General features: G+C 48.0%; 1 protein-coding gene across 1 annotated transcript in view; it reads right to left on the bottom strand.

Moving 5' to 3' along the window:
• The window catches only part of stk31 (serine/threonine kinase 31), a 228,886-nt gene that overhangs the window by 43,867 nt on the left and 167,418 nt on the right, over window positions 1-17,601 (bottom strand). Inside the window, 5 exon segments of the mRNA XM_072509268.1 lie at window positions 4,348-4,473; window positions 4,726-4,835; window positions 4,838-4,850; window positions 6,680-6,760; window positions 14,024-14,125. Coding sequence (XP_072365369.1) covers window positions 4,348-4,473; window positions 4,726-4,835; window positions 4,838-4,850; window positions 6,680-6,760; window positions 14,024-14,125 — 432 coding nt within the window.

Genomic DNA, 17,601 nt, shown 5'->3' with positions numbered 1-17,601 from the left:
GTTTGAGGGCCTTAGGGCAGCGGGGGAGGGAGAGTTCCATGAGGGGGCGCATGCGGTCGGGATCGGGCCCCAGAACTCTGTTCTAGACCACATAGCCGAGGATGGCTAAGCAGTTTGTGCTGAACACACACTTCTCCTTGTTGTAAGTGAGGTTGAGGAGTGGCGGTGCGGAGAAATTTGGCAAGGTTGGCATCATGGGCTTGCTGATCGTGGCCGCAGATGGTGACATTGTCAAGGTACGAGAAAGTGGCCCGCAGCCCCTACCGGTCGACCATTTGGTCCATTTCTTGTTGGAAAACCGAGACCCCGTTGGTGACGCCGAAAGGAACCCTGAGAAAGTGGTAAAGGCGGCCATCTGCCTCGAAGGCAGTGTATGGGCGGTCCACCTTACAGATGGGGAGCTGGTGGTAGGCGGATTTAAGGTCCACAGTTGAGAAGACCCGGTACTGTGCAATCTGATTGACCATATCACTTATGCGTGGGAGGGGGTACGCTTCGAGCTGCGTGTCCCTATTGATGGTCTGGCTGTAGTCCACGACCATTCTGTATTCTTCCCAGTTTTCACCACTACCACTTGGGCTCTCCAGGGGCTGTTGCTGGCTTCGATGATGCCTTCCCGAAGCAATCGCTGGACTTCGGACCTGATGAAGGACCTGTCCTGGGCATTGTACCATCTGCTCCTGGTGGCGACGGGTTTGCAATCTGGGGTTAAGTTTGCAAATAGGGAAGGTGGGTCGACCTTTAGAGTCGCGAGGCCGTACACAGTAAGGGGTGGTAGGGGCCCGCCGAATTTCAATGTTAGGCTCTGGAGGTTGCACTGGAAGTCCAGGCCGAGTAGTAAGGCAGCGCAGAGGTTGGGGAGGACGTAGAGGCGGAAGCCGGTAAACTCCACGCCCTGGATAGTGAGAGTGGCTATGCAGTACCCCCGGATCGCCACGGAGTGGGACCCGGAGGCCAGGGAGATTCTCTGATTGGCGGGGTGTACCGCGAGGGAACAGCGCCTTACCGTATCGGGATGAATTAAGCTCTCGGTGCTCCCGGAGTTCAGCAGTCAGGAGATCTCGTGCCTATCAATTTTCATGTTTGGAGAAGCGGTTGCTTGGTTGTGTGGGCGAGACTCGTCAATCGTGACCGAGGGAAGACGCGGCTGATCGTTGATGGTGGCAGATAATGGGGTGCCCGGGGGGCATGGGTCCTGGTAAGATGGCGGCGCCCACGGGCTGCACCTGCCACGGGGGAGACAAGATGGCGGCACTTGATGTTCCTGGGGAGGACAAAATGGTGGCGCCCACGGGCCGCACGTGGTGGGGGTTGAACAAGATGGCTGCGCCCACGGGCCGCACGTGGTCCGAGGAGAGGAAGATAGCGGCGCCCACTGGCCATACGGTGGTGGGGGGGGGGGGGGGGGGGGGGGGGGGGGGGGGGGGGGGGGGGGGGTCGGTCGGAACAATAGCGGCTGAACGGGCCTGGCATACCACCGCGGAGTGCCCCTTCTTGCCACAGGCCTTGCAAAGGGCGCTCCAGGCCGGGGCAGCGTTGTCGGGGGTGTTTTGGCTGCCCACAGAAGTAACATTTGGGGCCCCCGGGGTTGGTTGGGTGACTACCACAGGCATGGGGTTGGCTGAGTGGGGGTCCCCAATGGGGCGGCCGTCTGCGGAGTCCATGATGCGTAGGAGGGGTGGGTCGCGTGCCGGGGCTGTAGGCCTGGATGTTGCGCGAGGCGACCGCCAGCGAGAGCGCAAGCTTTTTGGTTGCTGCGAGGTCGAGCGTGGCCCCTTCTAAAAGGCGTTGGCGGATGTAATCTGACCCTATCCCCATAATAAAAGCGTCCCTCATAAGCAAGTTTGAGTGTTCCGTGGGCGTGACGGCCTGACAGTCACAGTCTCTGGCTAGGGGAATTAGAGCATGCCAGAAGTCTTCTACTGACTCACCAGGGGAGTTGACTGCGCGTGGAGAGGATGTGTCTGGCGTAAAGAGTGTTAATCCGCTGAGCGTAGGTTTCTTTCAGTAGCGCCATGGCTTCGTTATAGTTCGGCGTGTCCTGGATAAGCAGAAAGACGTTGGAGCTCAGCCGCGTGTAGAGGATCTGAATCTTCTGAGCTTCCGGAATTGAGTCTGGTGCAGACCTGATGTAAGCTTCGAAACAGGCTAGCCAATGTTCAAAGTCCTTTTTGGTGCGTTGCCTGATTGCGGAACCAGCTGCAGGCGATCCGGCTTGATGCGGAGGTCCATCTTCTGAAAACTTTAGTGCAATAAATTGATGCACGATCAATTACACAAAGACGAGAGTTGAATGCTGCTGAGGCTTTATTACACTAAGATGTGTGGCCTCGTACAGCAGCTGGCGAAATGGCTGCTGTATGGGGAGCACGCATATTTATACTCCGCCTACTGGGCAGAGCCAGCAGGCAGGGCACTAACCCCCGTACCTGTAGTACAGGGCCTTACACAAATCACCTAATATATACATCAGTGGTGACTACCAGAGTTCTCTCTATCCATTGCCTTGACACTATTATGGGACTACTGGTCAGGCATCCAAATATTATTTGTTTCCTTCAGTTAAGCAGTAGAAAGTCTGAAGCCATCAGCCCGAGTCTCTATCACAAACTCTATATATCATCACCACTAATTCCATTTCCTTACCTCTTCGTTTTCATGTTGATCTTCAGACCCTGTATCATATCCATCAGAGAGGTCTCCTATTTTCACGTTTAAAACATAACCTGCCTCACCCTATTTGTTGCTGAAAACCTTGGGCGGGCTTCTTTGACCCCGAGCCGGGTCAGAGAATCGCCAGGGGGTGGGGGGGGGGGGGGGGGGGGGCGCGATTTACGCGACGCCGGTTTGCCGATTCTCCGGTCACTGGAGAATCGGCGCCATTGGCGCAGCGTTTACGACGGCGTCAACACTTAGCCTCAGGATCAGAGAATCCCGCCCCTTATCTATACTTGTTACCTCCAGATTCAATCCACTGCAGCTCCATCAAGATCAGCAAGAAGCCCTACCAAACGTGGAACATTTCCCATACCTGGGGAGCCATCTCTCCTCTAAAGCCGACATTGATGCGGATATCCAACATTGTATCCAATCCACGAGCGCCACCTTTATACACCCAAGGATGAGTGTCTTTGATGACCGCGACATCCATGCGAACACCAAGATCTTTGTGTACAAGGCTGTCATCCTCCCAACTCTTCCATACGGCTCAGAAACTTGGGACTGGGTACAGACGCCACCTCAAGGCCACGGAGAGATACCATAGACGCTATCGAAGATGGATTCTCTACATTGGCTGGGAGGGACAGGCATACTAACATCAGCGTCCTTGGAGGAGCCAGGAGCACCAGCATAGAAGCCATGATCATTCAAAGCCAACTCTGCTGGTCCGACCATGTTCTTCGGATGTCAGAATCCCCCCCCCCCCCCCCGATAAAGCAAATCTTCTTCGCCCTGCTCAAGGAAGGATCCCGAACAAGAGGACGACAAAGGAAGTGCTTCGGCACCCTTAAGAGTTACCTCAAGAAATGCAACATAGATGTCAATGTCTGGGAGACCATTGCTCAGAAGAGACCAACTTGGAGGAATCTCCTGATTAAAGGGTTACAATTCTCTGAAGACACATAACAGCAAATGGTGGCCCAGGAAAGGAGCCTGAGAAAGGAATACCAGTGGTCTAGAGTCAGAGGACCTATCCCATCTTCCAGAAACACCTGCCAAGTGTGCAATCAAAGATGCAGCTCTAGGATCAGGCTCATTGGCCATGCAAGAACCCAGACATCATGACCAGTAACATGGAGTTTCTTAGGTGGACAATCATGTTTGCCAGGGTGATTGCCAAAGAAGAAGCTCAGATTAAATTCTCCATCCAGTAAATTTCAGTTCAACCAAAGCTCTGATGTCTGTATCCTGTCCTTCAGCAATCTTTGTTCACCCATCACCTTTATTCTTGCTGGCCTACACTGGCTTTCAATTCCTCAGCACCAACTTAAAATTCTCATCCTGATCATTATCCTCATTTCTGTAACTTCATTTAACCCGAAAACTCCTCCAGAACTGGGTTCCTCCAACTCCAGCCTTTTGTGCCACCATTCATTCCTTCATCCTAACCTTGGCAGAGTTATCTCCACCTCTCTCCCCTCTTTTCAGAAACACTTTAAACCCACCTCTTTGACCAAGATTGTGGTTACTCATCTTTAAATTCCCATGCTTTAAATCGGCCTTCATTTTTGTCTGATTACAGCAAATGTTAGGCACACGGTGCCCTTTCCTACTTTAAAAGTATTATATAAATGTAAGTTGCCGTTGTTTTTGTCTCTCCCAGTTTATAAGTGCTTTTTAACCCACCTTGGAAGCAAACAGGTACAGAATAGGTAGGAGTCCAGATTCTTCCTTCAGCACAGACCAAGCTTGGTGATATTTTGCAGCTCTTTCTATCATTTTGCCCTCTGTTGCAGTATCTACAGAATAGCCCTAATAATGGAATATAGAACTTTATCAGGGAACAACAGAGAAATCAGGGAGCAGCAGAAAAATAACATTGCAATGCAGTCCACAGCAACATAAAGCAAGAGTTAAAGTTGTCCCCCAAGCTATTTATGAATTCAGAAATAATACGGTGGGATTGGGGTAGAGATGGTGAAGGAAGAGGAATGGGATATTCCAAAGAAAGATTTAACGGGAATTATGTAAATAAGTTACAACTCTACCACTAACAAATAGTACCTTTAAGAGGATTCTCTGGGATTTAATTTCAGAGCACACCAATGACCGCTTGCTGCTCAATTCTCTCATGGGTTCTGGGTCAAACAAATCACGCTCAAGGCTGTCAGTGATAGTCCAGCAGATTGCTAAAAAAAAAGACAATACCAGAGCATGTTAACTACCCGATGAAAACGCACCCCCCTATTTTGGAGAGAGCAGGGTTTTTTTTGGGGGTAGAAAATCTATTCAAACTTTAAATAAAATGCTCCATTTATTTTATTTTTTCATCTTCAAAATCATCTGCAAATTAGGGCCACATGTTACCATTATACTCTGGCAGAATCTTCAGTCTGTAACTGGAAGTCAGATTTTTATAAACAAACTTCCCATCATCTTTACAATTCCACAACAGCTTGTTCAAGCAACAGGAAGCTCTTTTATCCATCTGTACACAGATGTCACAATCTTATATTCTGTAGGTCCTTCTGTTTTGCACAATTTGCAACTCAGATTTGCTAATGTACAACAGGTATTTTTTGTTTTTCGCCTTCTACTGAACTTGACTAAAACCAAGTTTATGCCATTTAATAGGAAAAGGTCTTACTCTACTGGTGATTGATAACTCTGAACTTGAGCAAGTTTCTACTTATAATTATCTCAGAATCTGTCTGGACCATGCTTTGACTTTCAATTTTACAAACTAAGGTTAAGGTCAAGTCTAGACTTGGTGTTCTGTACCACAATACATCCTGCTATACTCGCTCTACCAGATATACCATAATTTAAAATCCCGACAGTGCAGGAGGCCATTCGGTCCATTGAATATGCAGGAAAAGTGAGGCCTTCCCAATCCAGGCAAGGGAGGAGTGGAAGTTGGGCGAATTGCCATTTAAAGTGGTGGGGGCAGGTTTTTGGTACCTGGGCATCCAGGTAGCATGGGGATGGGATCAACTACATCAATTGAATTTGGCATGGTTGGTGAAACAGATGAGGGGGGACTTCAAGAGGTGGGACATGCTCCCATTGTCACTGGTGGGATAGGTGCAGACCATGAAAATGATGGTACACCCGAGGTTCTTATTTGTTTTCCAGAACCTCCCGATCTTTATTCCAAAGTCTTTCTTCAGGAAAATTAATGTTCTGATTTTGCGGTGTGTGTGGGCGGGGAAGTCTCCACAGATTAGAAGGTGCTGCTGGAGAAGGAGCGCCAAATACAATGAACTACTACTGGGAGGCTGCATAGTGGTTAGCACTGCTGCCTCATGGCACCAAGGTCCCAGGTTTGATCCTGGCTCTGTTTCACTGTCCATGTGGAATTTGCACATTCTCCCCGTGTCTGCGTGGGTCTCACCCCCATAACCCAAAAGATCTGCAGGGTAGGTGGATTGGCCATGCTAAATTGTCCCTTAATTGGATTAAAAATAATTGGGCATTAAGTTTTAAAAAGACTCGGCCGTCAATACGCACAGTTGAAACCATCAATGCGCATCTTCTATTTTCATCCTTGGAGTTTACTTTTGCCCCTTCCCTACAAAAGAGCGACTATATCCAAGGTCAGTCTGTGTACCCAGCATATTAAATATGCTTAAGTCTGGGCAGAACGGTGGCGCAGTGGTTAGCATTGTTGCCTCACGGCGCTGAGGTCCCAAGTTCAATCTCGGCTCTGGGTCACTGTCCGTGTGGAGTTTGCACGTTCTCCCCATGTTTGCGTGGGTTTCGCCCCCACAACCCAAAGATGTGCAGGGTAGGTGGATTGGCCATGCTAAATTGCCCCTTAATTGGAAAAAATGAATTGGGTACTCTAAATTTTTATTTTTTTTAAGTATGCTAAGTCTTATGCAGTGGCAGCATATTAGTGCAACAATTTTCAAGTTTAAAGATAATTTGGAGCAATGTTTTCCTTAAAAGGCTGAAGACTGTAAACAATGAAAATCTGATCATTATGTCATCAAATTGACAGACTCAATCCTATTACCATGTAAGTCTTCATTGCTGCTTCAGGATGAAGGAGGGGAAGTTCAGGAAACCAATTCCGAACTACATTGTCAAGCCTTTCCTGAAAAGCAAAAACAGATGCATTGATCTGGAAGACTTGGCAAAATCAATGCAAGCTTAGACACAATTCCCCGAGATGTCTTAAAGATGTGCGCACAATCTTACAACTCCCATCTGCAAATGTAAATTTCCAGGTAAATTTCTCATTCCTTCAGCTCTTGGAGTTGGGGTCTGAATCTTAGGGGTACCCACGGACTACAAGGAGGTCAAGGAAAAAGAGAAAAGATCACGGTAGCTTTTAGCACACATGCAGAGAAAGGTTTTTCACTGCTACAATCACAATCACTACAAATCACTAAATGGCAATGCCACAGGATTTGCTTCAAAGGATGATTCATCTGAATCTTGATCTATGTTGATGATAAATGCCCACTATGTTCCCATTTTGTCTACTGCACCAACCACAGAAAACTGCATCTCTCCACCATGCCCATTCCAAGAGCAATGACAGTAGCCGAAAACAATAATCTTGCACTTCTATATCACCTTTAAGACAGTGAAACACCTCAAGATGTTTTATGGATGAATTACCAAATCAGAGAGAGAATGTTAAGCCAGGAGACCAAAAGTTTGGTTCAAGAGGTAGTTTTAAGGCGACAGAAAGTTTGTAAACAGTTACAGCTAACAGAAATGTGCAAACATCAATATAAAACCATCAATATAAAATCACTACTTCAATCAAACCATACTGCACATGCCCGCTCCTCTCCCCTAGACACTACCCGTCTATTTATCCCTCCTACTCTATCCTAATCTCTCTCTCTCTTCTCTCCTCCCCCCCCCCCCGTTGACGTTCACTCTCCTGCGAAGAAGTCGATGAATGGTTGCCATCTTCGGGCGAACCCCAGTACAGATCCCCTCAAGGCGAACTTAATTTTTTCCATACCCAGAAAACTTGACATGTCCGAAAGCCATAGTTCGGTCTTCGGGGGTTTTGAGCCCCTCCATGACAGCAGTATTCACCGCCGGGCTATTAGGGAAGCAAAGGCCAGAACATCTGCCTCTTTCTCCTCCTGGACTCCCGGGTCTTCCGAAACCCTGAAAATTGCCACCTCTGGACTCATCACCATCCTTGTTTTCAGTACCCGGGACATAACCCCCGCAAATCCCTCCCAGTACCCCCTCAGCTTAGGACATGCTCAAAACATGTGAACATGATTCGCTGGTCCTCCCGCGCATCTAGCGCACTTGTCCTCTACTCCAAAGAATTTGCTCATCCGAGCTACCGTCATGTGGGCCCGGTGAACGACCTTAAATTGAATCAGGCCGAGCCTGGCACATGTTGCGTTTGAATTTACCCTACTCAGTGCTTCCGCCCACAGCCCTTCCTCCATCTCCCCGCCGAGCTCCTCCTCCTATTTGAGTTTCAGTTCCTCCGTCTGGGACTCTTCCCCCTTCATGAGCACCTTGTAAATACCCTCTCCTCCTTCTCCTCTAGAGACTATTCTGTCCTGGATCCCAATTGGCAGGAGGCGTGGGAAGGATGGGACCTGTCTGCGTACAAAGTCCCACATCTGTAAGTACCTAAAGTCATTTCCCCATACCAGCCCAAATTTCTCCTCCAAGCCCCTCAAACTCGCAAAGCTCCCCTCCAGGAACATATCGCCAACCCTCCCCACCCCCGCCATGTTCAAAACCCTCCATCCATGTTCCCGGGGGCTAATCGATGGTTATCACATATTGGAGCCCAAACAGATGCACCCCCCCCCCCACGCCTCCTCCACTGGCCCCATATCTGCAGGGCCGCCCCCACTACCGGGCTGCTGGAGTACCTGGCCGGCGACAGCGGTAGGGGAGCCGTGACCAGGGCTGCCAAACTGGTGCCCCTGCACAAAGTCGCCTCCACTCGCTCCCAGATAGACCCCGTACCCACCATCCACTTCATTATCATGGCTATGTTAGCCACCCAGTAGTAGTTGATTAGACTCGGCAATGCCAGTCCCCCCTCGCTGCAGCTCCTTTCAAGCATCACCTTCCTCACCTGCGGGGATTTTCCCGCCCAGACAAAGCTCATGATGATTTTGCCAGTCCTTTTGAAGAAGGACCGTGGGATAAAGATCGGGAGGCACTGGAAGATGAACAGAAATCTAGGGAGGATTGTCATCTTTACAATCTGCACCCTCCCCGCCAGTGGGAGTGCATCCCATCTCCGAAACTCCCTCTTCATTTGTTCAACCACCCTAGTCAAATTTAACTTATGCAACCTGCCCCAGTCTCGTGCCACTTGTATCCCCAAGTACCGGAAACTTTCCTCCACCAGCCTAAATGGCAGCTCCTTCAGTCTATTCTCCTGGCCCCTTGCCTGCACCACAAACATCTCACTCTTGGCCATAATTAATTTGTACCCTGAAAACCGGCCGAACTTGCTCAATGTTTCCAGTATATTTTCCATCCCGGCCAGTGGGTCCGACACATACAGGAGCAGGTCGTCCGCATAGAGAGAGACCCTATGCTCCACTCACGCCACCCCCATGTCATTCCCTCCCACCCCTTTGCAGCTCTCAACGCCATCACCAACGGCTCTATGGCCAGCGCGAACAGCAACGGGGAGAGTGGGCACCCCTGTCTGGTCCCGCGTGTAGTCTGAAATAATCTGACATTATTTGGTTCGTCCCGGGACAAAGGTTCGGCACAACATCGTGGGCCGAAGGGCCTGTTCTGTGCTGTATTTTCTATGTTCTAACGCTAGCTTTTGGGGCCTGGTACAATAGTCTGACCTAATTAATCAGTCCCTCCCCGAACCCAAACCGTCCAAGCACCTCCCACAAATAGCCCCACTCCACCCGGTCGAAGGCCTTCTCAGCGTCCATTGCCACCACTACCTCCACCTCCTTGCCCGTCGGGGGCATCATGATCACATTAAGCAATCTTCTCAAGTTAGCTGTCAGCTGCCTGCCTTTCACAAACCCTGTCTGATCGTCCCCAATCACCTCCGGTACGCAGTCCTCAATTCTAATCGCCAGGACCTTGGCCAGGAGCTTGGAATCCACATTGATCAGGGTGATTAGCCTGTATGACCCGCAGGATTCCGGGTCCTTGTCCCGCTTTAGTATCAGCGAGATGGTGGCTTGCGACATCGCCGGTGGCTGGGTCCCTCTGTCCCTTGCCTCATTAAAAACCCTTGTCAGGACCGGTCCCACTATCTCAGAGAACTTCTTGTAAAACTCTACTGGGTATCCATCCGGTCCCGGGGCTTTCCCCGACTGCATGGCCTTTAGGCCCCCCAATACCTCCTCCGCTCTAATCGGGGCCCCCAGCCCGTCCACTAGTCCCCTGCCTATGTTTGGGAAGGTTAGTCCATCCAGGAACCTTTTCATCTCCTCCAGCTCTTCCAGGGTTTCTGAAGTGTACAGCTTACGAGAGAAGTCCCGAAATACCTTATTCAGTCCTGCCGGGTCCTCCACTCTGCTCCCCTCCCCATCAACCACTCTACTTATTTCCCTGGCCGCCTCCCTCTTCCCGAGTTGCTGCGCTAGCAATCTGCTGGCCTTCTCCCCATGCTCATACACCACTCCCTTTCCTAAGTTGTTCCACGGCCCTACTCGTGGATAACACCCCCAGTTCCGCCTGCAATCTCCGTCTCTCCGAGTAGGTCCTCCCCCGGGGTCCCCGCATGCTCCTAGTCTATCCGGCGAATTTCCCTAACCAATCTGTCCATTTCTGCTCTGTCCGCCCCAACCCTGTGAGCCCGAATTGTGATCAGCTCCCCCCTCACTACTGCTTTCAGCGCCTCCCACAGGGTCGCTGCTAAAATCTCCCCCGTACACCTGCAAGTAATTTTGCATACACTTCCGAAGTCTCTCACTTATCCCCTCCTCCGACAACAGTCCTACGTCTAACCTGCATTGCGGGCGTTGGTAATTCGCCCCCCCGAAGTGCAGGTCCACCCAGTGCGGGGCATGGTCCGAGATAGTGATTGCCGAGTATTCCGTATTCTTTACCTCCCCTATACAGTCCCTGCTCAAGATTAAAAAATCAATCCTAGAATATACTTTATGAACATGCGAATAAAACAAGTAGTCCCTTCCCGTCGGTTGTCTGGCTCTCCATGGGTCCACAGCCCCCATTTGCTCCATGAACCCTTTCAGCTACCTTGCCATTGCTGGGAGTCTGCCTGTTCTGGGACATAACCAGTCCAGCCCCTGGTCAAGGACCGTATTAAAGTCTTCCCCCCCCCCCCCCCCAATTATCAACTTACGTGAGTCTCGGTCCCGGATCTTCCCCAGTACTCTTTTGATAAAGTCAACATCGTCCCAGTTCGGCGCATATATGTTCACCCCTCCAGCTTGCCCCTTACCATAAGGAATCTGCCCCCGCCATCTGCGACTACGCCCTCCGCCTCAAATTGAACCCGCTGATTGATCATAATTACTACCCCCCTGGACTTAGAATCCAAGTCCGAGTGGAAGACCTGGCTGATCCAGCCCTTCCTTAGCCTAGTCTGGTCAGACACTTTCAGATGTGTCTCCTGCAACATAATTACGTCCTTCTTTAGAGCCCGCAAATGCGCGAACACACGTGCCCTTTTAACTGGCCCATTTAGTCCTGACATTCCAGGTGAACAGCCTGGTTGAGGGGCACAACCCCCCACCCCGCCGGTCAGCCATAACCTTTCTTGGGCCCGCACCCCGGACCATGCGCCGTGCCATTCCTGGCTCGCCTCTTGGCTGTCTCCACCCCCAACCTCCTTTCCAATACCTACTTCAGATCCCCCCCGTCAGCAAAATAATTCCCCCCCCCCCCCAGCAACATCACCAGATAACCCCACCCCTGCCATTCACTGGCTGTATACCCCCCCCCCCCCCCCCCCCCCCCACCCTTGACTAGCCAATCTGCTAGCCCGGTGACTCTTCGCTCCGGCGCCCCCTGGTCTCACTCCCATTGTTTCCCCGACCTCATCTCCCCTCTCCACAGCACACCATCCCCCACTCCGACCCACTGGAGCAGTCTCACTACGATGGGAAAGATCAAACAAGATGTAAACATCAAACAGCAACGCGAGGCTGCTCCAGGTACAACACAGTTCCAGCTGTGTACACAGAAAAGTGTTAACCCACGTCCCTTTCTGAGCACCAAAAAGAAAAGAAAATAAATATATAACACCGCAATACAAGGAAAAAGACCATTCGAGGGGGGGGGGGCAAAAACTACCCACACAAAAATACACCACAAGGCACCTTTAAAGCAGTAAACAGCCGACCTGCAGTCCAGGCACAGCAAGCGTCCCTTCAACCAGTAATTCTTGGACCCTAGCTTGCGTCCGTGGGACCTTTTTTCGAGACCAGCCCCTGATCCCTCACAAAGTCCATCGCTTCTTCGGGCTCGGAGAAGTAGTGGTGTTGGCCCTGATGCGTAACCCAAAGACGGGCCGGGAAGAGCAGGCCAAACTTCACGTGCTTTTTGAACAGCACCTCCTCAACTTGTTTAAAGGCTGCTCGCCGCCTGGCCACCGCCTGGCTTAGGCCCTGGTAAATGCGAAGGACACTGTTATTCCACGTGCTGCTCTTAGTGCTCTTTGCCCACTGCAGCACCCGCTCCTTCTCCACAAACCTGTGGAACCTAATCACCATCGGACGAGGGGAACCCCCCGGACACACCTCTCTCGCCTGTACTCTGTGTGCCCCCTCCAGCAGTCGCGGACAGGCTTCAGCCCCCATCAGCTGCATCAACAGGTCCGCCACGAACGCTGTGGCATCAGCTCCCTCCACCCCCTCCGGGAGGCCGATGATCCTCAGATTTTGTCTACGGGCTCTATTTTCCAGCTTCTCTACTCTGTCCAGCAGTCTTCTCTGTCTCTCCTTCAACCCGTCGACTTCTAGCGCAGCAATCGTCTGCGTGTCCGCCTGCTCCTCCACCGCTTCCCCCAGCTCCTTAACTTTTTCATCCTGGGCATCCAGTCTCTGGTTCAATTGATCCACTGCCTTCTGAAGTGGGTGCAAGTTATCCCGCTTCAACGACTCAAAACTGCTCTTTATCACCTGCAGCATATTTTCCAGCGCCTGATGGATTGCCGGGTCCGAGGTCCACAGGTCCGCCATCTTTGCTCTCGGGTCAGCTTCCCCTGCACCTTGTCTTTGCCCCTTCCTCTCCCGTTTGCGCTGCTTTCTGCTCTCCCGCAGTTCCATGCAGCTCTGCCCGTTCCTCAGCACCTCCGTGGCCGTCTTTCCAGGTCTCCGCCGTCCTGCAAAACCGGGGAACCAGGTCCTCAAATCCCGCCGGAGTGAGAGCCCCCGAATGTGCGGCCCCCTCACTCATTGCCGCCACCGGAAATCCAAGGCGACAGAAAGTTAAAGGGATGGCGATTTAGGGAGAGAATTTCAGAGCTTAAGGCTCAGGGCCTTTATAGGGAGTGTTGGCATAATAATTACATGACTGGATTAGTGAACCAAAAGACCCAGATGAATGATCTGTAGACACGAGCTGGATTTGACGGTCCTCCATTCTGTTTTTGGCAGGAGAGCACTCAATATGCTGCGTGGCTAGCACAGTCTTCCCAACTATCCCTGACCCAGTCCCCATAATACAGTAGGCCAAAATCAGAAGCCCACCTGCCATTTTAAAATAATTAACAGCCAACTGAGCTTGTTAACAAGCCAACTGACGCGAAAAAGGAAGAAAGAGGTGGTCTGTCTTTTGAGAGAGGAATGTCCTGTGGACATTGGGTTCCCCCTCCCCCACAGACATTACCCCCTTGCCATTCTTCTCCACCTAGCCCTGAAACCTGACCTCCCCTCCAGAGGCTCCCTGATCCCTTCCCACCCTAAAGGCCCAGGACTAACCTTAGTCTAGGATTTATCAATCTCCTCCATGGGCCTGCCTGCAGCCCCTGCAACACCCGCTACTAAGCTCGGCACCATTGGAACTGCTGAGGCTGTCAGGCAATATGTTGGCCAGCAACTCTCAAAAGTGGGAAGAACTTCCTTTCACTGAGGGGGGGGGTCTAACTCTCACCTGCTTAAGGCCACCTGCAGTGTGTTATTAATGCAAGCAGCCTTGTCAAGCAGTCAATGTGGCACCAGAACTAATAGCACTACTCTGTTCTCTCCGCAGAAGCTGACCAACATGCTGATCATTGCTAGCATTCCCTAATTGTGTTTGAAATTTCCAGGATTTGCAATGTTTGACTTTTGACGACACAAAAACACACATCATTAATTTCTTATTTTGTCTCATTAACCTACATCACAGAAATAAGTAACGACCATTCAGTGCTTACTATAAAGAAACAATAAAATAGTCTCAAATACGGGTTCAACATCCTTACATATTCCTTTTGCTCGCAGCAGATCTCTTCATAGATGTTATCTCTAAATTTGCATATTTCTTCCTTCATCCCCTGCATCTTTAATTCATCATAACTGCCCAACTATAAGAAATTTGGGTACACGTTATGCAGCATCCATACAGAGCAATACAATGAATTTGTTACACACTAAATTCTAATCAAGATCACTTGACTTCAAGTGAAACTTCAGAATAGCATTTTCCATCACCACAATTCAAGCAAGTTCAATTTGTATCAAATATAATCGACTGTGCCTCATTCAAAAGATCTGGAATCCATTTACAAGGATACAATATTTGAAGTTTACAGCTGGTTTACTTACTGCCCCAAATTCAGACTTAAGCCCAAAAATCAGTAAGACTGATTATTGGTATAATGACATCTACAAAAGAGGTATACAGAATCTTTTTCAAAAGACAGTTCGTTTACAGGGAGAGAAATTTTGCCCGGCGTTCCAAAAAATATTAAATTTATACCAATGGGTTTCACACGGTAAGTTGGAGGATGCATTGTGTTGTTTTATAAAAGGCAATGAGGATGCGTTGTGTTGTTGTAAAAAGGCAATGAGGATGCGTTGTGCTGTTTTATAAAAGTCAATGAGGATGCGTTGTGTTGTTTTAGAAAAGGCAATGAGGATGCGTTGTGTTGTTTTATAAAAGGCAGTGAGGATGCGTTGTGTTGTTTTATAAAAGGCAGTGAGGATGCGTTGTGTTGTTTTATAAAAGGCAGTGAGGATGCGTTGTGTTGTTTTATAAAAGGCAGTGAGGATGCGTTGTGTTGTTGTATAAAAGGCAGTGAGGATGCGTTGTGTTGTTTTATAAAAGTCAATGAGGATGCGTTGTGTTGTTTTATAAAAGGCAGTGAGGATGCGTTGTGTTGTTTTATAAAAGGCAGTGAGGATGCGTTGTGTTGTTTTATAAAAGGCAGTGAGGATGCGTTGTGTTGTTTTATAAAAGTCAATGAGGATGCGTTGTGTTGTTTTATAAAAGGCAGTGAGGATGCGTTGTGTTGTTTTATAAAAGGCAATGAGGATGCGTTGTATTGTTTTATAAAAGGCAGTGAGGATGCGTTGTGTTGTTTTATAAAAGTCAATGAGGATGCGTTGTGTTGTTTTATAAAAGGCAGTGAGGATGCGTTGTGTTGTTTTATAAAAGTCAATGAGGATGCGTTGTGTTGTTTTATAAAAGGCAGTGAGGATGCGTTGTGTTGTTTTATAAAAGGCAGTGAGGATGCGTTGTGTTGTTTTATAAAAGGCAGTGAGGATGCGTTGTGTTGTTGTATAAAAGGCAGTGAGGATGCGTTGTGTTGTTTTATAAAAGTCAATGAGGATGCGTTGTGTTGTTTTATAAAAGGCAGTGAGGATGCGTTGTGTTGTTTTATAAAAGGCAGTGAGGATGCGTTGTGTTGTTTTATGAAAGGCAATGAGGATGCGTTGTGTTGTTTTATAAAAGGCAATGAGGATGCGTTGTGTTGTTTTATAAAAGGCAGTGAGGATGCGTTGTATTGTTTTATAAAAGGCAGTGAGGATGCGTTGTGTTGTTTTATAAAAGGCAATGAGGATGCGTTGTGTTGTTTTATAAAAGGCAATGAGGATGCGTTGTGTTGTTTTAAAAAAGGCAGTGAGGATGCGTTGTGTTGTTTTAAAAAAGGCAATGAGGATGCGTTGTGTTGTTTTATAAAAGGCAGAGAGGATGCGTTGTGTTGTTTTATAAAAGGCAATGAGGATGCGTTGTATTGTTTTATAAAAGGCAGTGAGGATGTGTTGTGTTGTTTTATAAAAGGCAGTGAGGATGCGTTGTATTGTTTTATAAAAGGCAGTGAGGATGCGTTGTGTTGTTTTATAAAAGGCAGTGAGGATGCGTTGTATTGTTTTATAAAAGGCAGTGAGGATGCGTTGTGTTGTTTTATAAAAGTCAATGAGGATGCATTGTGTTGTTTTATAAAAGGCAGTGAGGATGTGTTGTGTTGTTTTATAAAAGGCAGTGAGGATGTGTTGTGTTGTTTTATAAAAGGCAATGAGGATGCGTTGTGTTGTTTTATAAAAGGCAATGAGGATGCGTTGTATTGTTTTATAAAAGGCAGTGAGGATGCATGTGTTGTTTTATAAAAGGCAGTGAGGATGCATTGTGTTGTTTTATAAAAGGCAGTGAGGATGCGTTGTGTTGTTTTATAAAAGTCAATGAGGATGTGTTGTGTTGTTTTATAAAAGGCAATGAGGATGCATGTGTTGTTTTATAAAAGGCAGTGAGGATGCATTGTGTTGTTTTATAAAAGGCAGTGAGGATGCGTTGTATTGTTTTATAAAAGGCAGTGAGGATGTGTTGTGTTGTTTTATAAAAGTCAATGAGGATGCATTGTGTTGTTTTATAAAAGGCAGTGAGGATGCGTTGTGTTGTTTTATAAAAGGCAATGAGGATGCGTTGTGTTGTTTTATAAAAGGCAGTGAGGATGTGTTGTGTTGTTTTATAAAAGGCAGTGAGGATGCGTTGTATTGTTTTATAAAAGGCAATGAGGATGCGTTGTGTTGTTTTATAAAAGGCAATGAGGATGCGTTGTGTTGTTTTATAAAAGGCAGTGAGGATGCGTTGTGTTGTTTTATAAAAGGCAGTGAGGATGTGTTGTGTTGTTTTATAAAAGGCAATGAGGATGCGTTGTGTTGTTTTATAAAAGGCAGTGAGGATGCGTTGTGTTGTTTTATAAAAGGCAGTGAGGATGTGTTGTGTTGTTTTATAAAAGGCAATGAGGATGCATTGTGTTGTTTTATAAAAGGCAGTGAGGATGCATTGTGTTGTTTTATAAAAGGCAGTGAGGATGCGTTGTGTTGTTTTATAAAAGGCAGTGAGGATGCGTTGTGTTGTTTTATAAAAGGCAATGAGGATGCATTGTGTTGTTTTATAAAAGGCAGTGAGGATGCGTTGTGTTGTTTTATAAAAGGCAATGAGGATGCATTGTGTTGTTTTATAAAAGGCAATGAGGATGCATGTGTTGTTTTATAAAAGGCAGTGAGGATGTGTTGTGTTGTTTTATAAAAGGCAATGAGGATGCATGTGTTGTTTTATAAAAGGCAGTGAGGATGCATTGTGTTGTTTTATAAAAGGCAGTGAGGATGCGTTGTGTTGTTTTATAAAAGGCAATGAGGATGCGTTGTGTTGTTTTATAAAAGGCAGTGAGGATGCGTTGTATTGTTTTTAAAAAGGCAGTGAGGATGCGTTGTGTTGTTTTATAAAAGGCAATGAGGATGCGTTGTGTTGTTTTATAAAAGGCAGTGAGGATGCGTGTGTTTTATAAAAGGTAGTGAGGATGCGTTGTATTGTTTTATAAAAGGCAGTGAGGATGCGTGTGTTTTATAAAAGGTAGTGAGGATGCGTTGTGTTGTTTTATAAAAGGCAGTGAGGATGTGTTGTGTTGTTTTAGAAAAGGCAGTGAGGATGCGTGTGTTTTATAAAAGGTAGTGAGGATGCGTTGTGTTGTTTTATAAAAGGCAATGAGTATGCGTTGTGTTGTTTTATAAAAGGCAGTGAGGATGCGTTGTGTTGTTGTATAAAAGTCAATGAGGA

This window comes from Scyliorhinus torazame, chromosome 6 (assembly GCF_047496885.1).
Source record: "Scyliorhinus torazame isolate Kashiwa2021f chromosome 6, sScyTor2.1, whole genome shotgun sequence".
Classification (NCBI taxonomy): Eukaryota; Metazoa; Chordata; class Chondrichthyes; order Carcharhiniformes; family Scyliorhinidae; genus Scyliorhinus; species Scyliorhinus torazame.
The sequence above is the reverse complement of the archived record's forward strand: the minus strand, read 5'-3'. Positions and strand labels throughout refer to the sequence as shown.